Below are 18,013 nucleotides of genomic sequence, written 5' to 3' on the forward strand. Positions count from 1 at the left end.
CCTCTTCCTTTTTTGTTGTTGCAGACGGGCCCTTTTTGAAAGATTCAATTAACATTCAAAGTCTTGCTGTTTCCTCCATCATTACACTGTATTTTACAGACCTGGGTCAGCAGGTTGGTTGGACCACAGTAAGTATGTCCTTGTAACAATCAACAGGATATGTCTTAATGTACAATGGGTTTTAGCACTAAATTACTCCAACTTCCCCAGCCAGTCTTTCCCTATGTAAAATGGTGTAAGTACTTTATCAGCAGTAAAAACAGAATTAAATGGATAGTGAGCCAAATTGTCAATATGCTAACTCTGGCATCCAATTAAAGATTAGAAGGTGGACATAAAAATATTGCCTGAGAAAAAAAAATCAATTTTAAAAAAAGAGTTTTAGCTTATCTAGGGTTTGTATGCCTGTGCAGAACCTGTAGCCAAATACATTAATTTGCTGCAAGACTCCTCAGCTTTGAAAGTGTAAGGATATTAAAAAGAAAAAATGGATTTCTAGTAATCCTGTTATTAATGTAGGAAAATTATTGGATGAAAATATCTTTCTCTTTGTTCACCCAAAGAACAGTTCTGACAGAGAAGGCAAGGATTCCAGGCAGAAGATGCCCAGCTAGGCTCAGGAGTCACAACTTTTGAATCTCTTTCTAAAACAAAAGTATTTGCCATGAGCAACAGTATCTGTATCATGCTCTAGGTATACATGGTCTCAGTCTGAGTTCAGTTATTTTCCTGTAAGTATCTTTCAGAATACAGTATATGATCAATATGAAGAACACAGCTGGTTGTTCAGGGTGGTGGAAGAGAGGCAACACATTCCAAATGAGCTCGTGGGGAACTCTAACCTTACAGGCTCTTCTGGGAAAGGAAGAAGAGAAAGATTCAATTTGTTCACAGCCCAAAGACAGAAGACAGTAAAAGTGTTTGAAAGGAAAGTGAAGGAATGGGAGAGGAAGAGACATTTCCAGTGTCCTGCACCAGGCATATGTAGCGGAGCTGAAATCAGTCTCACTACTAGACTGACCCAGCTTTTGCTGTAGTTGGCACATACTGCACTACCTGGGGTAAGACACAGCCCGTGTCTGTATATCGGATAATGAGATTCCCAATTTCTGCAGTGAGAAACATGAGTAAGACAGAGCTACTGCTTCTGAAAGACATAAAAACCTTGACAAGACTATTCATAGCAATGGAAAGCAAACCACCAATTGCTTGCAATTCCTTTAATGAAGCAAGTGAGTTTTTGCTAACTGGCATCATGGCTGTCGGCCAACTTATTAAATTCTTAGCATAGACAGCACACAGATCCCACCCTGCGCACTCAGGGGGACTACAAGACCCACTGACAAGCCACTATCCTTCCTTGGTAGTGCATATATGGATGAAGCTTGTGAGCGTCAGGTCTTTGAGCAGCTTGCAGGTGATAGGACCTGTTCATCTCTCCAGTAGGTCACTATGGGCTAGGAAGCATTACTATAAGACACTTGGAGTGAACATGCTGCTCTAAAGTTCCCTGTCTGTTGAAAGGTACACTCAAGGTGAATATTACTGCCAGAGCTGCCCTTGACCTTGGCATGTCAGCCTCTGGATCAGTTCTGTAAGGTCGTATATCCATCTCACCTGCTCAAGCTCACATACGTTTCCCCTCTCCAGGGAAGCAGATTGCCCTGATCAGCACGAATTCTGACAGGCTTTAGCCCCTTTGAAGAAGAACGTGACATGTATCCATCCTTCCCAGTTCCAACAGGACCCAAATCCCCAGGTCAAGCAGTTTACTTCAGTGGAGCTATAGTATTTCACACCTGCCTGTTTCAGTGGAGGTCTGCGAGTTACCAAGGCTTTGCCCCACCCTGATTAATGGCCTACTGGGAGCCACACTGATTAATGTCAGTCCTGTTTCCCCCCTGAATCCATTCCACCAGCTCTCAACCATGGAATTTCCTTGCAAAGCAAAATTGTGATTAGTGCAACTTCCTGTTTGCTACAATTAAGTAATCTGCAAAAACCTTATTTATTCTCTCTTTTCCTAGTGGTTTATGTAGCCTAAGACAGTAACATAACTAAAGCTTAATATCCCATTATAAATAGTGCAGTTATGACCAGGAGTTGATACTGCAGGCAGTGGCATTTTTTTTATGATTTAATCTGCATGCAGAAAGTTGACTCCATGAGTTTCTGAATATTCATGTTATCCCGTTCTGCTCCATATTCTAAATTGTCTCCATTCTTAGTGAAAGAAATCTTCTTCCTAGCCACGTCATTTAAACAGCCAGGAGATTTTTATGTTATAGCTAGTCTGTAACAACAGAGAAAAAGTTCATAGAAGATTGTTTTCTAACAACAGCAATTAAGAATGCATTTGTACACAGGATGTGTAGTTTTACTGCCATTTTTACTATGCTTAGAGCTCCCATTCTCCCATCCCCCTTGATACTCTATCAGATTTACGCACACAGTGAGGGATGTTTCTGCTTTAAAGGGCTGACATTTAAATAAACAAGGCGCAGAATGAAAATATTCTTATCTCGTCAGCAAAACGATAGCTAAGGTACAAAGGGCCACATTCAGGTCTGGACTCCAAAAATAGATACAGAAGCACATGGACACATGCTGGTGGCTCCAGAGGTCGATGCTTTAAGGGCATGGATCTGTCTAAGGGAACACTAATCACAGAGGTCAGTCTTCTGGGGCTCTGTCACCTCATTGGAAATCACACTTGAGGATCAAGAACACTAAGACCCCCGGTGCTGGGGATTTACAGCAAGACAATGACTTGTGGTTTTTAAGAGGGACTTCCTGGGAGCAGTACCTTTTCCAAGCATGTCATAAAATAGAAGGTCATGCTGCTGCCTGTTCCAAAACAGAATTTGGGTCTTGATAAGTCTAGGAGCATTCTTCTGAATCAGGAAACCTCAGCTTCCCTTTTGGAGCATGCACAATCTCTGATTTACAGTCCTTGTCACACTCCACCTTGGTGGCTCAAGAGTTCGCTCTCTCACCTTATTTACTTAGCTCGTCTATGAGAGGCTGACACTTTGTAGGAAGAATGTTTCCTTCTTTTCCTCAGCCTTCTTAAAACACAGTGCACAGTGATCAAAATATTTTTGGTGTTTGGTGCTGTGAAAGGCCAGACATCGCCTGGGCTCTCAGGTTTCACCACCACTTTGAGATTGGTTGACCAGTTTTCAACAATTCCTAGAGACTGGGTTGCTCTGATGGAGGAGGGAGGACCAACTGGAGTGCGGGATTTGCAGTTCTCTGCTGTTGGAATAATTATTTTTCAATCTCTTCTGAGAATGTGATCCTTTCCTGGGATAATGTCAGTAGATATCACCTCAGCTGGCTCCTTTAGAAGAAAGGAGACCCTTAAGGTTGATTTCAAGAACACAATTCAGGGACAAAAAACCTGTTTCTTAGTATCATCGATTTTGTGAGAACTCTTGCTGTACTCTCCCTTCTTTTATATCAAATATTTCCAGAAACACATAATTTACTTCTGCACAAAACTTGCAATTCTTTTACTCTACCTGGAGGGTATAGTTGAGGTTTGCTGACTGATGTTGCAGTGATACTGATGGGAGATGAGTTTACAGATCTTTTCTATAAGACCCTGCAAATATTTTACTCCTAGGGGTGTTTGAAATTCCCACCACTGGAGTGATGGGTTGTATTTTTAATCTCTGTTCAATTTTGGGGCGAAGCATGTTTGACAGACACCTCTTTTTACACATTGCAATGCAACACAGTAAAACACATGGCTGGTGTTTTAGTACTAATAATGCATACTGCTGCTGTAGTCAAAAGGAAGAAAAAACTCCATTCTTCATCCTCAAATTCACACTTCTGCTAAAGCTTTCCTCATTTGAGCAGTGATTGCAATTTCTGATTTATCAGCTTCTGTTGTCCTGTTGCCACCTGGGCCAGCTACCAGAAACATCCAAATAGAACTAGGAAAACAATACAGAATTGTAGAAAATGTATTTTACCTACAAGTCAGTGAATTTCAGAAGACTAATCCTGAAACACAGGACTTCAGCAAATATTTTTTGTAACTTTGATTTCCGATTAGGAATTGCTTAAACACTTTGACTCTTGAGGGCCTTAAAATAGCAAGGCTGACAGCAGAACTGCTCCATTTCAAATTTCCCAATGAAAAAGAATTCTGCTCAATTTAGCAACGTAGAGACTAATACTTATTTAAACCCAAGAGCATCTTTGAAGTCTGAAAACCCACGTCTTTCGCTAATTAATCTGTTCCCTCCTGGCTGGCAAGCAAATTTATCACCAAGTTAGACTTTGTGGAAAATGAGCAGGAAGCCAAGAGATCTATGTTTGAAGCTGTGTGGTTATGTATAGCAGCTACACACTGTGGGGAAGCACAATAATGAGATGTGCCTGTTCTCTCAAGGGGAAGGCAGTGTTTCGGTCAGTGTGCTTCTCTCCTCTTACACACACAGTGCCAGTGCACCAAAGTTTTTCTTTCCTGTGGGTGTGGGTGGATGGTGAATAGGGCAGGAGCAGTTTTTTTCTGACTGTCTGGCACAGCTCAGTGAGTTGGTCCTGTAAATGTGGAAGAGTCCCATGAAGTCTGTGGGATGATTGGGATAGCAAGCAATTTGCGTACGGATGGGTTTGGAAAAGAGGCAGCCAAACTGCTGCAGACTCATTTTCTCCCCTCCTCCCTAGGTCAGCTTTGGGCTCCCCATGGCGAACAACTTAGGATATTTTCCCTAATTTGTGAACAGAAGAGACTCTAGGAAAGGTTTATAACCTCTCAATGGGATATAAAAATACAGACAATTACAATAGGAAAAAAAAAGAGAGGATCTGAGGAATCTGAAGGAGAGGATTGGGAGTCCCAGAAAACTAGTGAGCCAGTGTACAGACAATAATTGTAAGAAAACTTACATGGCTTAGAAGAGAATTTGAGATCCAGGTAAGGGAGGGAGCTGAGGATCTGTAGAATGTATCAAAGAATGTCACTGAACATATTCTAAGCAGATATGTATCAGAGTTTGCATATTTTGTGGCCAATTCAATAATCATGGTTAGTTGTGGGAATAGGACCCTACAAATTGAATAACACTTTCAGGGAATTTTGGGTACCTGAAAAAACTTTGCAGCAGTGCCAAGTAAACAGAACATGTGATTCTGTGTAAATCTGTGGGTGGCTTAAGAACAGCTACAACAAAGTGCCAAAGAGAAAAATCCTCAACTGGTTTTTCATTGCTAAACCTCTTGGACCAATAGATAATTTGCTTACAGAAGATGATCTCCGGGAAAAAAAGAACTCACTATTTCCTCGACAGCACGTTTTCCAACTACAATTACTTGTAATGCAAAGCACCTCTATTTTACAGCTAACAGGATGTACTTGGCAGAGGTTTGTTTCTGCTTGAACACACAGTAAATGTTGCTCTACCTTGGTACAGCTGGCCAAGTCTATAACTGATCCCAGTCAAAAGCCATGGACTTTTGAAACATTGTGACCTTTCACAAAGGCAAACTACACACACAAAATTGGTCTTATTTTTCATTTAATTAAGTCTAATATTTTTCAACCTCCAGGATTATCAGGAGAGAACAGCTTGCACTTGCCTGATTTCTTGCCATGTTTTTATATTGTTTGCCTGTGCCTGTGCTTGAGCCACATATACTTTTGGCTCCTTGTTACTGCCCAATGGCAGTATGAAGTCAACAGATAAGGGAAGGGGAGACCTCTGAAAATGTCCAGCTGATTTGGATTCCTCAGATGCTGCTTCTAATAATGCAAACCGTGCTGCAATAATTTCTCTTGGTCCCAGCAACAAATACCACTAGCTCGGGATGAACCATGCCAGTAGGTCCATTTTTCAGGTGCCAAAGGGAATTAGGGAGCTACTAGAAAAATTAATTTTGAGGAGTGAATGTTTTAGCTGCTGTTGAGCACAGCAGGCTGAAAAAACCTATGCATAAGTGTTTATAGGAATGCCCTTGAGTATTTACCACTTCCAGTGCAAAAAGAAGGTAGAGGGAACGCAGAAAGCATAAATAGAACAAGCTATTTATTTCAGTTATGCACAACCTTATGCTTAAACCCTTCTGCAACTTAAGGAGCAAAGAGCTACTTGATGTATGCTGATGATAAGTGTAGATGCTTTCCTAATTGTATTCAGAGTAACTAAGAATGTAGACATTTTGTCAATCTATGCAAATTTTAGCAGTTCTGGTCCTTCTAGAATGTGTAACTCTGCCAAAATTATTTTATATGGGGAATTTTGACCAACCCCATACAGAGTGTAAGGAGACCACAAAGAGGAGAGTGAACCATAGATTGAACCAGTGTTTAGGAGAATGAACTAGTGTTTGAGAGGCACAGGTGCCCTTTTGTCATTCTTTGTCCACTTCTGTGTGATGCCCTTGACAAGTCACTGAATTTCTCTGTATTTCAGTTTCCAGATCTGTGGCAAGAAAATAACAGTATTTTTCTCTTTCCAAAGTGCTTTCAGGCTTCTGGATGAAAAGCACTCTGAAGAGCTAGATGAAGTTATTTATAATAACCAGGTGTTAAAAAGCACTATTTCATTTATGTATCTAAATAGCAGATGATAAATACATATTTTTAAATGATGCACATTATATGGCAGATTTCAAAATGCTGTCAAAGCCCTGTAAAGATTTGGCAGCAAATCTGAACTCACATTGGTGTTTGGTTACAAACAGAAGTGCTTTGCTGAATATTCATAGGCACAAAACATATACAACATGAATATATATGTGTCCATAAGAATAACATTCATTAATTTTCCATTTTGAGTAAGAAGCATGAAATGGCTAGTGGTCTCAGGGAAGAATTTTGACCACGGTATGAAGTGGTCTGATGCCAAGATTTCAGTCAGGTCAGTCTTATGAAAAGAGACAGGAGGAAGTTGGGATTTCACCTCCCTTTTTTCACAGTGCAAGCATAGGCCTGACTCAGGGACAAACAGGGTCCATCTCTGTTCACTCCCCAGCTCCTGATGCTGTCCTGAATCAGCTGCAATTTACCTATAAAATCCTACAGCAAATCCATCCTTATTTCTGGCATTTACATTAAATATTGAGCTGCAGCCTGAAATACTCATAGACACCGAGTCACTGCAAAGTCTGCCCAGAGAAGGGAAGTTTCAGGTGCCCTTGCATGCACTATTTAAATTTTGCAGAATGGATTACATGAGAACTGGAACAAAAAGTCACTGAATATTCAAGCAGCCCTTAAGAATTGTATTACCTGATGCAAAATTGCTGTTGCTGTGGATTTTTGCAAGCAATAAAATATGAAACTTTTACAAAGGTGGAGATTTAGAGATAGTGCTAAAATTACACCATTATCATCCCCAGGTAACTGTATGGCCTTTAATGAGGTAACAAAGTGTATGAAGCAGAAATTAGTCTAGAAATTAATAATGTTTCTTAATGATCATTAGCTCAAGAGTACTTAGGGCTGGGATTGTAAAAGGAGTCTGAGGTAGTTAGATGCTAAGTTTAATGTGATCTGGGGACTTGGAGGGATTCAACTGCCTGATCTCTTGGGTTTCTCAGAAGCTGGGCCCTGTACACTCACACGTAGTAATGGTCTGTCTGTCTGATATCAGTAGATCCTCCTCTTTGTGCTGTATGTACCACTTCAGTCTGACCTTGGCTCAGACCTGCAGCTAGAGCCTTTGCCTCACATTTATCAGAGAAAGTAAGCCCTGTCCATTAGATAATTTATACACTGCAGCTGCTTTCCCATCAGAGTTACCCAGGACACGCTTGAGCTGTTTTGTATCTCTTGCTATGCTGAGAGCTACAGACACTGACCCAAAGTCATTATCCTGGCTGCAGGTATTATCCTCATCCCGCACTCTCTGCTTCCCTGCTTGAACCCAGACATCCCGTGGACAGTGGAAGAGAAAACACCAATGAGCTAGGAAACTGCCCCTACATGGCATGGAACGAGCTGCAGTAAGGCATCAGTATGGAAGAGGCTGTATGGCCTTTCCTCATCTCTGCTGCTTGTCATAAATGAGATAATGTGAGACCATGCCAGGAGGCGACAAGATAGGGTGTGTTGTGTGATATTACAGAAAGGGTATGTCATAAACATTACAGAGAGGAATTTGCTGATGCCCTCATGTGAAGATACAAATATGTGGGCTGTTCATTTATGAAGATTCTGTTGGAATTTTTTCAGATTCCCTCCTCTCCACCGCTTTTGTTTATAGCTTCCTTTTTTCCTTTTCTGCCTTTTTGCAACCTGTACACACGGTACAGGTTGCAAAAAATCGAAATCCTTTCCATTCCCTTTAGTAGACCTGTTGGGGTACTGTCAGCTGTCCCTACCAGCCAGAAAATGCACCTCACCTTCCCTCAAATAACTTTGAAAAACTCTTTTCACTTCTGCTCCACTCATGCCTCCCTATATAAACACTCTGCCCTATAAGGTCTGGGATTTGAATTCCTGACCTGGTGTAACTCAGTTCAGCAAGGTGTTACTGGCACGATCAGCTGAACAGAGATGAAAGGAGCAGGTAAAATCTGGCTCATGTAAGATGAGATGCCTTGCTGGTTTGCAGATTAGCTGTTGTGCATTGTTTTACAATTTGCCCCATCTTCTCTTCAATGATGGAAAATCCTATCTTTGCCCTCTTTTGACATGTTTCAGATCTGTTTTCCTGTTTATGTAGTACATATTTCCAATTTGTTTGTTACTGAATCAGATCCCCACAGACCTGATTGATAATTGAGAAAGTTAAAGAACCTTGAGTTTAACACCCTGTATGGAGCCCATGCCTGTGAGAGCTTTGAGTCAAGAATACTTTGATTCAGGAACACTTTCTCTATGCTACTGAGAATGAGAGGTATATAGAGTATATAATGCCAGACAGTGGAGAGGAGAGAAGGAAGGTAAGAGAACTGGACACTCTGCATGCTATGAAATAAAGTGTGCAGATGAGGAAAAAAGAAGCAATCTCCTCTTTTCTCTCTTCAGAGAGTTAATGATGAGCCCAACAGCTAAATTCTATTGACCTGTGCTCACTGTTAGAGAGACATAATGCTCCTCCAGGAAAAGATCTTTGTTGTTATTATGGACTACCATATTTGGTTGCACCAAATACATCAAAATAATCTAGGCAGGACCACAAGATGGTAAAGAAAAAAAATTTTTTTTTTTTTTTATGTTTCTATGGAATAAAACTGCTCTGTGTTTTAAATGATCACTTTTTAAAATTAAATGGTATTTCTTTTGTTCAGAAACAAGCTACAATGTCATTATTTTCACACTTTTGTTTAAAATGTGACTATTATTTTTGCAGGATATGTCAGCAGGAATTAGTATTTTTGAGCACCTATAAAAGTGATAGGTTGAACTAATCCTTGACACAACTAATAACTGCCCAAGTCCAGCAATTAGTCATCTATAGGATGAGTATCAAGATATTAGGTAGGCTTAATTGAATACACTCATTGAGAATCAATAGTTCAAATGATGGTGCTTGCCCTTGATTGCCAGTGGGTTGAAATTATTGTAATGTTGTGTTAATTTAAGACTGTTTTCCCTTTCACCTGCTTGAACTTTCTGGAACTCATTTTTAATTTCTGAGGAATTTAAAATCAGTGGGCCAGAGAACAAGAGCAGTGGTTGCAGCATGGAAGATGCAACAGAAGGAAATAGTTTGAAACTCAATCAAAATAAAATACAACAAAAAAACACTACAAAAATTGAACCTTATCCTCTAGAACAGAATGTTACCGATCTCAACTCTGTTCCAGCAGTGTGGCATGGTTATGATAGTCCTACCTGCCAGACAGTACCTACTCTGATTGCTAAGCTCATGATTGACCCTGGACCACCTTCCTCCACATTAACACTTTGTGTCAAATGTGACTGACACACAGACAAGACTGAACCCTGTCCCCAGCCATAACAGGCTGTGATGCTGGTGCTGCCCACCTCCACAAACCCTAACTCAAGAGCTGCTTCTCTGAATTGCTCTGATGAGACGCCCTGCATTCCCCCCCTCCTACAACAAACTTCATCACAGGGATTCAGGTATTATGCGGCTGGTAACTTGGGCTGTTAAATAGAGACTGGATTTTGAAGGTTTCCTTCTTTCAGCATCTGAAATCAGCCAGGGGGCAGGGGTGAACACTTGGTGCCGTGACAAATAAGCACAACTTGGCACTAAGTCCTGCTAAACTCTTCCTGGCAGCTTTGTAAAATGCTTGTGCCAAGCAGATGATAAAAGCTGGCAGTTATGGATGTATTTTGTGGTGCAACTCATGGCTGCACTGAAGAAAGTGGCTCATTCCAAGCTCTTATACTGACCTGCCCAGTCCATATTTTCCGCACCTCTGTCCTCTATACCACTACTGTCTATATTTAGTGTATCATGTTTTAAAAGTGGAGGTCATCTCTTACAGTGTTTGCAGAGTGCCTAACACAGTGAGTTCACAGTTAGGAACAGACCCATACAACTGCTATTACAACAAAACATAAGCCCTTGGTTGTGGGGTATTCCACAACAATGTGCTCTTAGACTCTCCTAGATTAAATATTTTTACACACATACCTGCTCTGGGGATCATGCAGAGTCTATATGGAGCACAGAAGTCATGGTGTCACATGGAACAAAAGAAAATTTTGGTAGATAACAATTCAGTCAGTTCCTTTTGGAGACAGTCCTGCTATGAAAGGCTAAAATTTCAAAAAGTTTCTCCCTTTAATAGAAGAAAAGAAATAGTACTGGGGGTCCCAAATGAAGGGAACCTAATTGCAGGATATTTCTGCAGGAAAACCTTTCTCCATCAATGCTCTTCTGAAGAGCGATTAGAAGAACAGCCTCCTAGGGGGCCAAATACTAATTTTAAGACAGGTAGTCTAAATTCAGTGTTGCTTGCTTAAGCCATGGGTATTTATTAATTACAATTCCACAGCAGTGTGAATAGCCACTTTAAAGCGAAATGGCCAATTAATTGTAAAACTTTACCCCTTAAGCAATGCTATGCACTTGAGTTATGACTTGCCAGTCCTTGTAAACGTATAGGACTATACTGCTTCTGTTTCATTCTGAGATCAATTCCAGTGGGGACAGAGGATCAAATCTGGACTTCACATCACTCTAACCTTGTTTTACTTCCTCCAGCTGCTTGTGGCTTAGGAGTGTTACCCAATAAAAGGCAATATAGACTGTACCAAACCAAAGCCAGGACTTAAAACTGAAGGAGGCTCATGGAAGCTCTGTGATTCTGCCTTCTCTTCCTGCCCCTCCTCTCAGCATTCTGTGTCTAGCAGGGGTGACAGTGGAAGATGAAATTATTTTTTCCTGCTTTGATCACAACAGGGTAATTTACTTGTCAAGTCTGCCCAGGCAGAGTACCACTCAGTCACTGAACAAAGACTCAAAGCACCATGCACCAGGCAGGCTGGTTCTGCTCTTCCACCCACCACCAAATTTCAAGCAATGATCCCTCCCTTCCAGATGACTCTGCTAGCAACCAGGAGTCGAGGCTATGTTTGTTTCTGTCATGCTTGGTTGGCTTTTAACTGACTTATCACTTAATTGCAAAAATCTCTGGCAAAAAAGCAAGCTGCCTTCAGCTTTTGGGCCTTGGTTTTCAGTGCTATTTTGATTCCAAATGGGCTTTTGATGTCACAGCCAAAAGTATAAAGAGGAGATAGATAAATATGATTTTGACCACCTTCCATGAAGCATTCCTGACTGGGTTAATTTTCTACACAGAAACCTCTCTCTCATTTCCTGGATGGATTTTACTCCTTTGCTAAAGAGACAGCAGAAAAAAACTCAGCGTGTCATTTAAGTCCTCAAGATTAAGCCAAAATGCCATTTGAAGGATGAATAGGGTTGTGGATAGGGGTATTCTTTTTCTCAGACCTTTACTGGTACAATTTTCTACTCTGATACAGCTATTTTATTTTTCATTTCTAGTTTTTTCTAACAGAATACACCGGACCTCTTCTAATATATTTGCTCTTTTATATTCGCCTCTCAACTATTTATGATCAAGTGGAAAGCAGGAAGAACTTCCGCCACCCAGTGGTTCAGTAAGTGACACTTGTGTGAACAACTTTCCTGGAGCATGAGGAGCCAGAGGGATGGAGATTGCACTTCCAGAGCTGAGAAGGTTATACAGGGTATGAGGCTTCATGCCTGGTTTCGGTTTCAGTTTCAAACCAGTGCCAGTTTGGCATTTTAGCAGAACTCATAAGCCTGGCCAAAAATGGGATCCCAGTTGCAATGGTCACCATGGTCACCAAATGGTCACCACACCACGCAGTATTTTCTCCACACAGTTTGCACTCTAGACAAAAAGCCTGAACAGAGGGTGAAATAATAAAAACAGTGGGCAGTAACCCAAGGTCAATCTTGACAGAGAAGAGAGGGCAAGACTTCAGGTGTCCCATTCCCAGTCTCTTTATAGCATCCAGCACGGAGGATAACTACGCCCACACCAGTGCTCACCCAGGCACAAGAAGGGGGAAACTCAACTGGTATGCATGTCATGAGTCAGGTCAAAAAATTCTAAAGGTGTATCTCCATGAGATGGTAGTATAATGCACCAGGAAGGCTGGGAACTTTCACACTTAAGGAACTTCCCTTCAGTGTGATTGTTCCCATCCTAGGTGGTTAGTGCCTGGCAGAGGGGTAAAATGTGATCAAGAAAAGCCTGTCATCTCTGTAAGTTGGACCACTCGTTGGAGGGCACACAGGGAACTAGGAAGCCCGAAGGACTGTACAGCTTTCCCACAGCACTTTTTCCACACTATGATTGCAGAATCAAGAGAACTTGTATACAGCAGAGAAACACAGTGAGTAATAATACCTTTTACAGATGGAGGAACAGACACTTGGAGAGACATTAAGGGAGTTAGTGGAGCTGGGAATTAGAACAGAGAATAACTGAATTCAAATCCAGAGCTGCAAGATGTTTGTCTTCTTGCTCATGTGCTTAAAAGGAGAGCACAGAAGAGCCAGCAACACCTTTACCTTCTTTTATGTGGTAAGGAGTGTACAAAATCCTTCCAGTGGCCACTCCTTAATGGGTTCATCTGAGGTCCCTATCCTAAGTCAAACTCATTTTAAAATTCCCAGCAAAGCTGAAAGTTTGCTTCAGGCTTTGGATAAGTCATTAATTGTTTGAAAAATTTTTAGCTCAACTCTCTCTGGTTTAATCACTTTGAAATTGTTTAATCTTTGACTCTGGCTACCATACAAGATGCATAATAAAAGTATTTGAGATTTTACATGCTGAAAACTACTTTTCATTTATGTCTTATAATTGGTTTGCAGAAAGATGGGCTACGGTAGCGCAGTAAATGTAACCAAGATAAAATGCCATCAGGAATCACTCTTGACATTTGTTTCAGAAACTCAATCATCATGAGCTGCAACTCATTCTCGGAAGCAAATCAGCAATGCTTGTTATTGTTTCATAATTGTCCTCAAAAGAGAATCAGTATAATAATTTCTACCACAGTTACCTAATTTCTTTATAACAGGCAACAAAAAAGCCATCAGAATGGATTAACTTTGCAAAAAAATCCCATTTTGAGTCCACAAGGAAATGAAATACAAACTACCTCCATGTTGCTACTTGAGTTGGCAAAGGACAAGGAAACCATTCAGAGGATATTCAATATGTTTTTAAATGTCAGGCACATCCTACAGGAGCATTAAGGTGGCCTTAAAACGTGGGAGGCTTCTTTTCAAAAAGCACGTCAGACGCCTGGTTGTATACACAGCTGTCCTGTCTAAATGTCTTGTCAGGGCTATGTATCACATTCAGAGCTCAAGGAGCTCTTTCTAATCCAAGGCCAGTAAAAAATAAGTTGTTTCCCTGCAAAATGCAAGCAACTTCATATAAAACTGAAAATTATTCCATTAATCTTTGGTTCCAGATGCTTCAATTAAGACAATAACTTAAATCCCAGTATTTCAATGTGACCGTAGTTTTGGAATATTAGTTCTTATTCCTTTCATGACATTAACTGTGAAGTAATAAAAAGCAATCTTTCACTTACCCTAATTTCTTTTCTTTCTTTTTTTTTTTTTTTTCTTCCAGCTTGGCCTGCTTCTGTCACTGTTTACACTACATCAGACATCTTCTGGAGACATTATTTGTTCACAAGTTTTCGGAAGGGCACACTCCTCTGAAAAATATGATAAAGGTACCAATATGTTTATCATTTTGTGTAAGACAGAATATCCTCATATCAAAGAGTCCTTGGAGGAGATAAAGAAATAAAAATTAAATTATTTTGTAGCTCCAAGAACTATGTTTACTCAAGATACAGACACAGGAAAATTTCAGGGCCGTGTCCCCAAGGACATGAATTAAAATTAACATCCACTTTAGTTCCTGCATGTCAATGCCCACTTTGACTCATTCACCTAAGGGGCTGATTGTCATGTCCGTGATATTTTTCAGACTGAATCCTATGTTATTATGAGACCTGCTGCTGTAACACCTAGCAGTGTTGACAGAAATCACACAATACTACCTCTGTGCAACATAAATACAGAGGGAGAGACAGGCCTTGCATCAGGAAGCAAAAATCAAATTACAAGTAGAAAAAAAATTCTCCTCCTATAGATGGAGGCCTCAGGCAGGACAATACTGAGCTGGCCTAGTCTTCTGTCTCCCAAAGCCTCCTGAATGTCAGCTGTGTGTCATTACTCATAGGCTTTCCTTTCTTTTATTTCACACACTCTATCTAGGTCACTTTGTATCATGCCCCCACCTTTTCAGTGTGACTTAAAGACCTTCCCTTTAAATGTTTTGAATACATTTAGGGTTTTAGTAAAGGAAATAATAAACATATGGCCATGATAGGGGGCTTGACTCAATTCCAGTCAGAGAGGAGCTGATGAGATGCACAGACAGGGATGTATAAGCTAAATAAGCTAAATGGCTGTGGAACCAGAGTGCCATTTCCAAAGTGACTCATGCACGTGGGAGTTAAAGACCCACAGTTACTGTTATCCCCTTGTGTACCACAGTGACACTGCATAAAAAGATTAAAAAGAGAAAGCCTGACTTGCAGCCCTACTTATGGCATGGAACTGCATCCAGTGGCAACACACTGCTCTTCCTCAACAGCTACTGAGCATGGATGGGATGCTTAACTTAGGCACATAGAAAACTTTTATCCAGACTCCAGAGCAGTTCTGGTTGTTTGACTGGTGGATTTTATTTCACTCTTGTAGAAAGGATGGGAACAGTGACTCCTACACAGGTCAAGAACATAATCACATTATCTCTGCTTGGGTTTTACTAAGCCCATGGCTTCAATCACCAAGCAAAGGCAGTTGGGGTGCTGCTTTTTATCAAGATGATAAAATGGGGTGGAATTTATGGGAGTAGAAATAGTGTGTAGGCCAAATATGTTTAAAGGAAGTGTGTTCCTTTATTTTTGACAGGGTTAAACCAGGCCTGTTCACTTTTACTCCTTATTGTTTTGTCTGGTTTAGCATTCTGTTTTTCTAGCTCTATCTTTCTTGGGAATGCTGAATTTAAGGTACAGTAACAGCTCAGCTGTGTTAACCAGCCCCAGACTTTTAATAGTACAACTTAGAGAAATGTGCTCTTCAGTAGTAGAACCAAAGAATGAGAAAACAAATCCCAATTCCTACAATGGACATAAAACACATTTAACACAATAAGAATAATAAAAAAACCCACTATTCTGTGTCTTTTTCTTTTTTTTTTTTCCCTAGCTTCACAGTATCTTAAAAAAAGATATATATTCTGAGACTCACAAAGCCACTGCAAAGTCTCGCAATGGCCATCTGGGTTTTGCACTTACCAGAACTTATGTTTATAAAGTTACAGTTTGTACTTGCTTATTGCCCTTTCAAAAAGATTATCTTTTTTTTTTTTTTGTCTGTTCCAGGGTTGTGCCTTTTACTGGGGATTCACCTCCTGGATCGCCTACTACATCAACCACCCACGGTATACGCCACCATGTATGTATGAGTAGAACACAAAACTGACCTCGGTTTTAAAACGTTTTGGGCATGTAACCTCAAGTCCTCCAAAATCAATAGATGGCCCCACATGACATCATATGACTAACTAAGCAGAAATTAGCCTTTACACTCTGTCAGAAGGAAGATTCTTATGTTGGAGGCACCTCTGCTTGTGCCACCAAATGTACGTGCCTGTTCAGCAATGGGCAATCACCGTCCAGTTTTATCAACTGGAAACGTTGGCCAAGTGGAGAAAACACAAAAATTTTGCTCATCTTCACAACATTTGTATTAAGAATACAGTAGAAAACTAGAACTGGCTGCAGTTCTTAGAAGAGATATTGATTTGCTAAAGATATATCCTTTTCATGAAAATTAGGATTTTCGTTTTCTTTTTTTTCTTTTTTTCTTTTTTTTTTTTTTGTGAGAAAGTAAAAATCCATCCCATACTGCTGATAACAAAAAGTTCCTATTTTTTTAAACTTTCATGTTTCATTCATCATTTTTTCCCCTCTAATCATATTTGATTGTTGCGCTGCAGTATCTTCATGACTTTTTTTTTTTTGTTTACTCTTTGAGCCTTTGCTTCTTTTGAGCATAATTGGCTTAAGTTTTATTTTCTGCTGCTTTACTTTCCTTGCTACACCTTACTCTCTTTTCTTCTGTATATTAGATTTGTCTATGAGCTTTGGGAACAAAGCAGTTGGTTTGCCATTTTTATTTACACTCAGGTAAATTGGTTTTTTCAATAAAAAATTTCTCATAGATGACACTTGCTTTTCTTTCAAAACAGCACAGCAGTTCTGTTTCAAAATTATGTGATTCATGGAAAGACAGTTGAATTTGCTGTGGCCATAACAACAATGCTGCAAACAATATAGGAATTTCCTTAGACACAATTTTTAGCGGTCTGGGCTATCAAATCGGTAGGTGCAGCTTCTTTACTGAGGAAACGCTTTGTTCAAGACACAGAAGAAAATGCTTTTAGAAGAAATATTTTCAATTGCTTGCCACTGCCTAAAAATGACAATTATAGGCATTTGGATCTAATGATGGAGATTACCAGCCCTCTGGCATAGTTAGTGGAATCAGTAAACATTGATAATCTATTTTGGATGCAGGAGCAGGTAAGCTCCATAGCAATGACTAGTTTGGGGACTGGCAAGGAAAGGCAAGATAGTTGCAGAATTTACCACAGGAGTGGTAAATTCAGCCAGATTAACAAAGGGCCTATGAAGAACATCTGCTTAGCAGCTGCATGCTCACGAGTTTGACATGTGCTGGTGGTTCTGAGGAGGCCTTTTAGCATGTGCCCTTGGCATCACTGAGGAGTCAAGTGCCAGCCAGAAAAAAGGGTTCTAAAACGTGAAGGCTTGATGGGACTTGGTCAGGGAGATGAGGTATATACATATGGTTTGTGTCCATCAGCTGTGAGCAAGGTTTACTTGAGAACTGCAAAACTTTGGAGATGAACATGAACTCAATTTCACTTAGGAAGACTGTAAAATGCCTTCTCAAACAGATTAGATTTTTTTTTATTCCTTCCTTCTGTATTTCAGAGAAAGTTGCAGGGAGAAGCTATGAGCAAGCTATCGCCCTCGTATGCAGAGTGATAACATTTTTCCAAATATATACAAGGCTTCTGTGGGCCAGAGAGGGTGGGGAAGGAGAGAGAAAAGATACAAAAAGCATTGGAGAAGGGAGAGTATTGCCTTTTTTCCCTGGGGGCCATGTATGTGCAGCATCATTAAAAAGTGGTCCTTGCATCTGAAATAAATCTTTTTTTTTTTTTTAAATCATACCACTGCCTTGGCACTCTTGGGAAGAATATCTGTGTATGTTTTACCTTACAGATGGGTTATGTATTGGGTTCTCTGCTCATTAGGATAGAAAGGCCTATGGAAACCAGTTGGCCTGGTTCTGCCACTGACATTTACTTCTCTTTACTCTCCTTGCCTTTTCCATTTACCACCACCAGCTGCTTTGACAAAACAATTGGATATATGAAGATGGCAAATAAGTAA

At 40.3% G+C, this 18,013-nt stretch overlaps 1 protein-coding gene across 12 annotated transcripts in view; it reads left to right on the plus strand.

Moving 5' to 3' along the window:
• Positions 1 to 18,013, plus strand: part of TECRL (trans-2,3-enoyl-CoA reductase like) — a 76,877-nt gene that overhangs the window by 36,339 nt on the left and 22,525 nt on the right. For 11 of the 12 annotated variants that reach the window (XR_003573394.1, XM_027902841.1, XM_027902845.1 and 8 more), the window contains exons 4-7: positions 25 to 128; positions 11,949 to 12,064; positions 14,083 to 14,188; positions 15,914 to 15,986. Coding sequence is in view for 11 of the 12 variants with exons in the window: in XM_027902841.1 (XP_027758642.1) it covers positions 25 to 128; positions 11,949 to 12,064; positions 14,083 to 14,188; positions 15,914 to 15,986 (399 nt within the window). In the remaining variant the exon portion in view is untranslated. The remainder of the gene's footprint in view (positions 1 to 24; positions 129 to 11,948; positions 12,065 to 14,082; positions 14,189 to 15,913; positions 15,987 to 18,013) is intronic. The other variant, XM_027902842.1, reaches the window with a different exon arrangement.

Source organism: Empidonax traillii, unplaced genomic scaffold (assembly GCF_003031625.1).
Source record: "Empidonax traillii isolate 1590-97213 ecotype Southwest subspecies unplaced genomic scaffold, ASM303162v1 scaffold913:size283372, whole genome shotgun sequence".
Taxonomy (NCBI): Eukaryota; Metazoa; Chordata; class Aves; order Passeriformes; family Tyrannidae; genus Empidonax; species Empidonax traillii.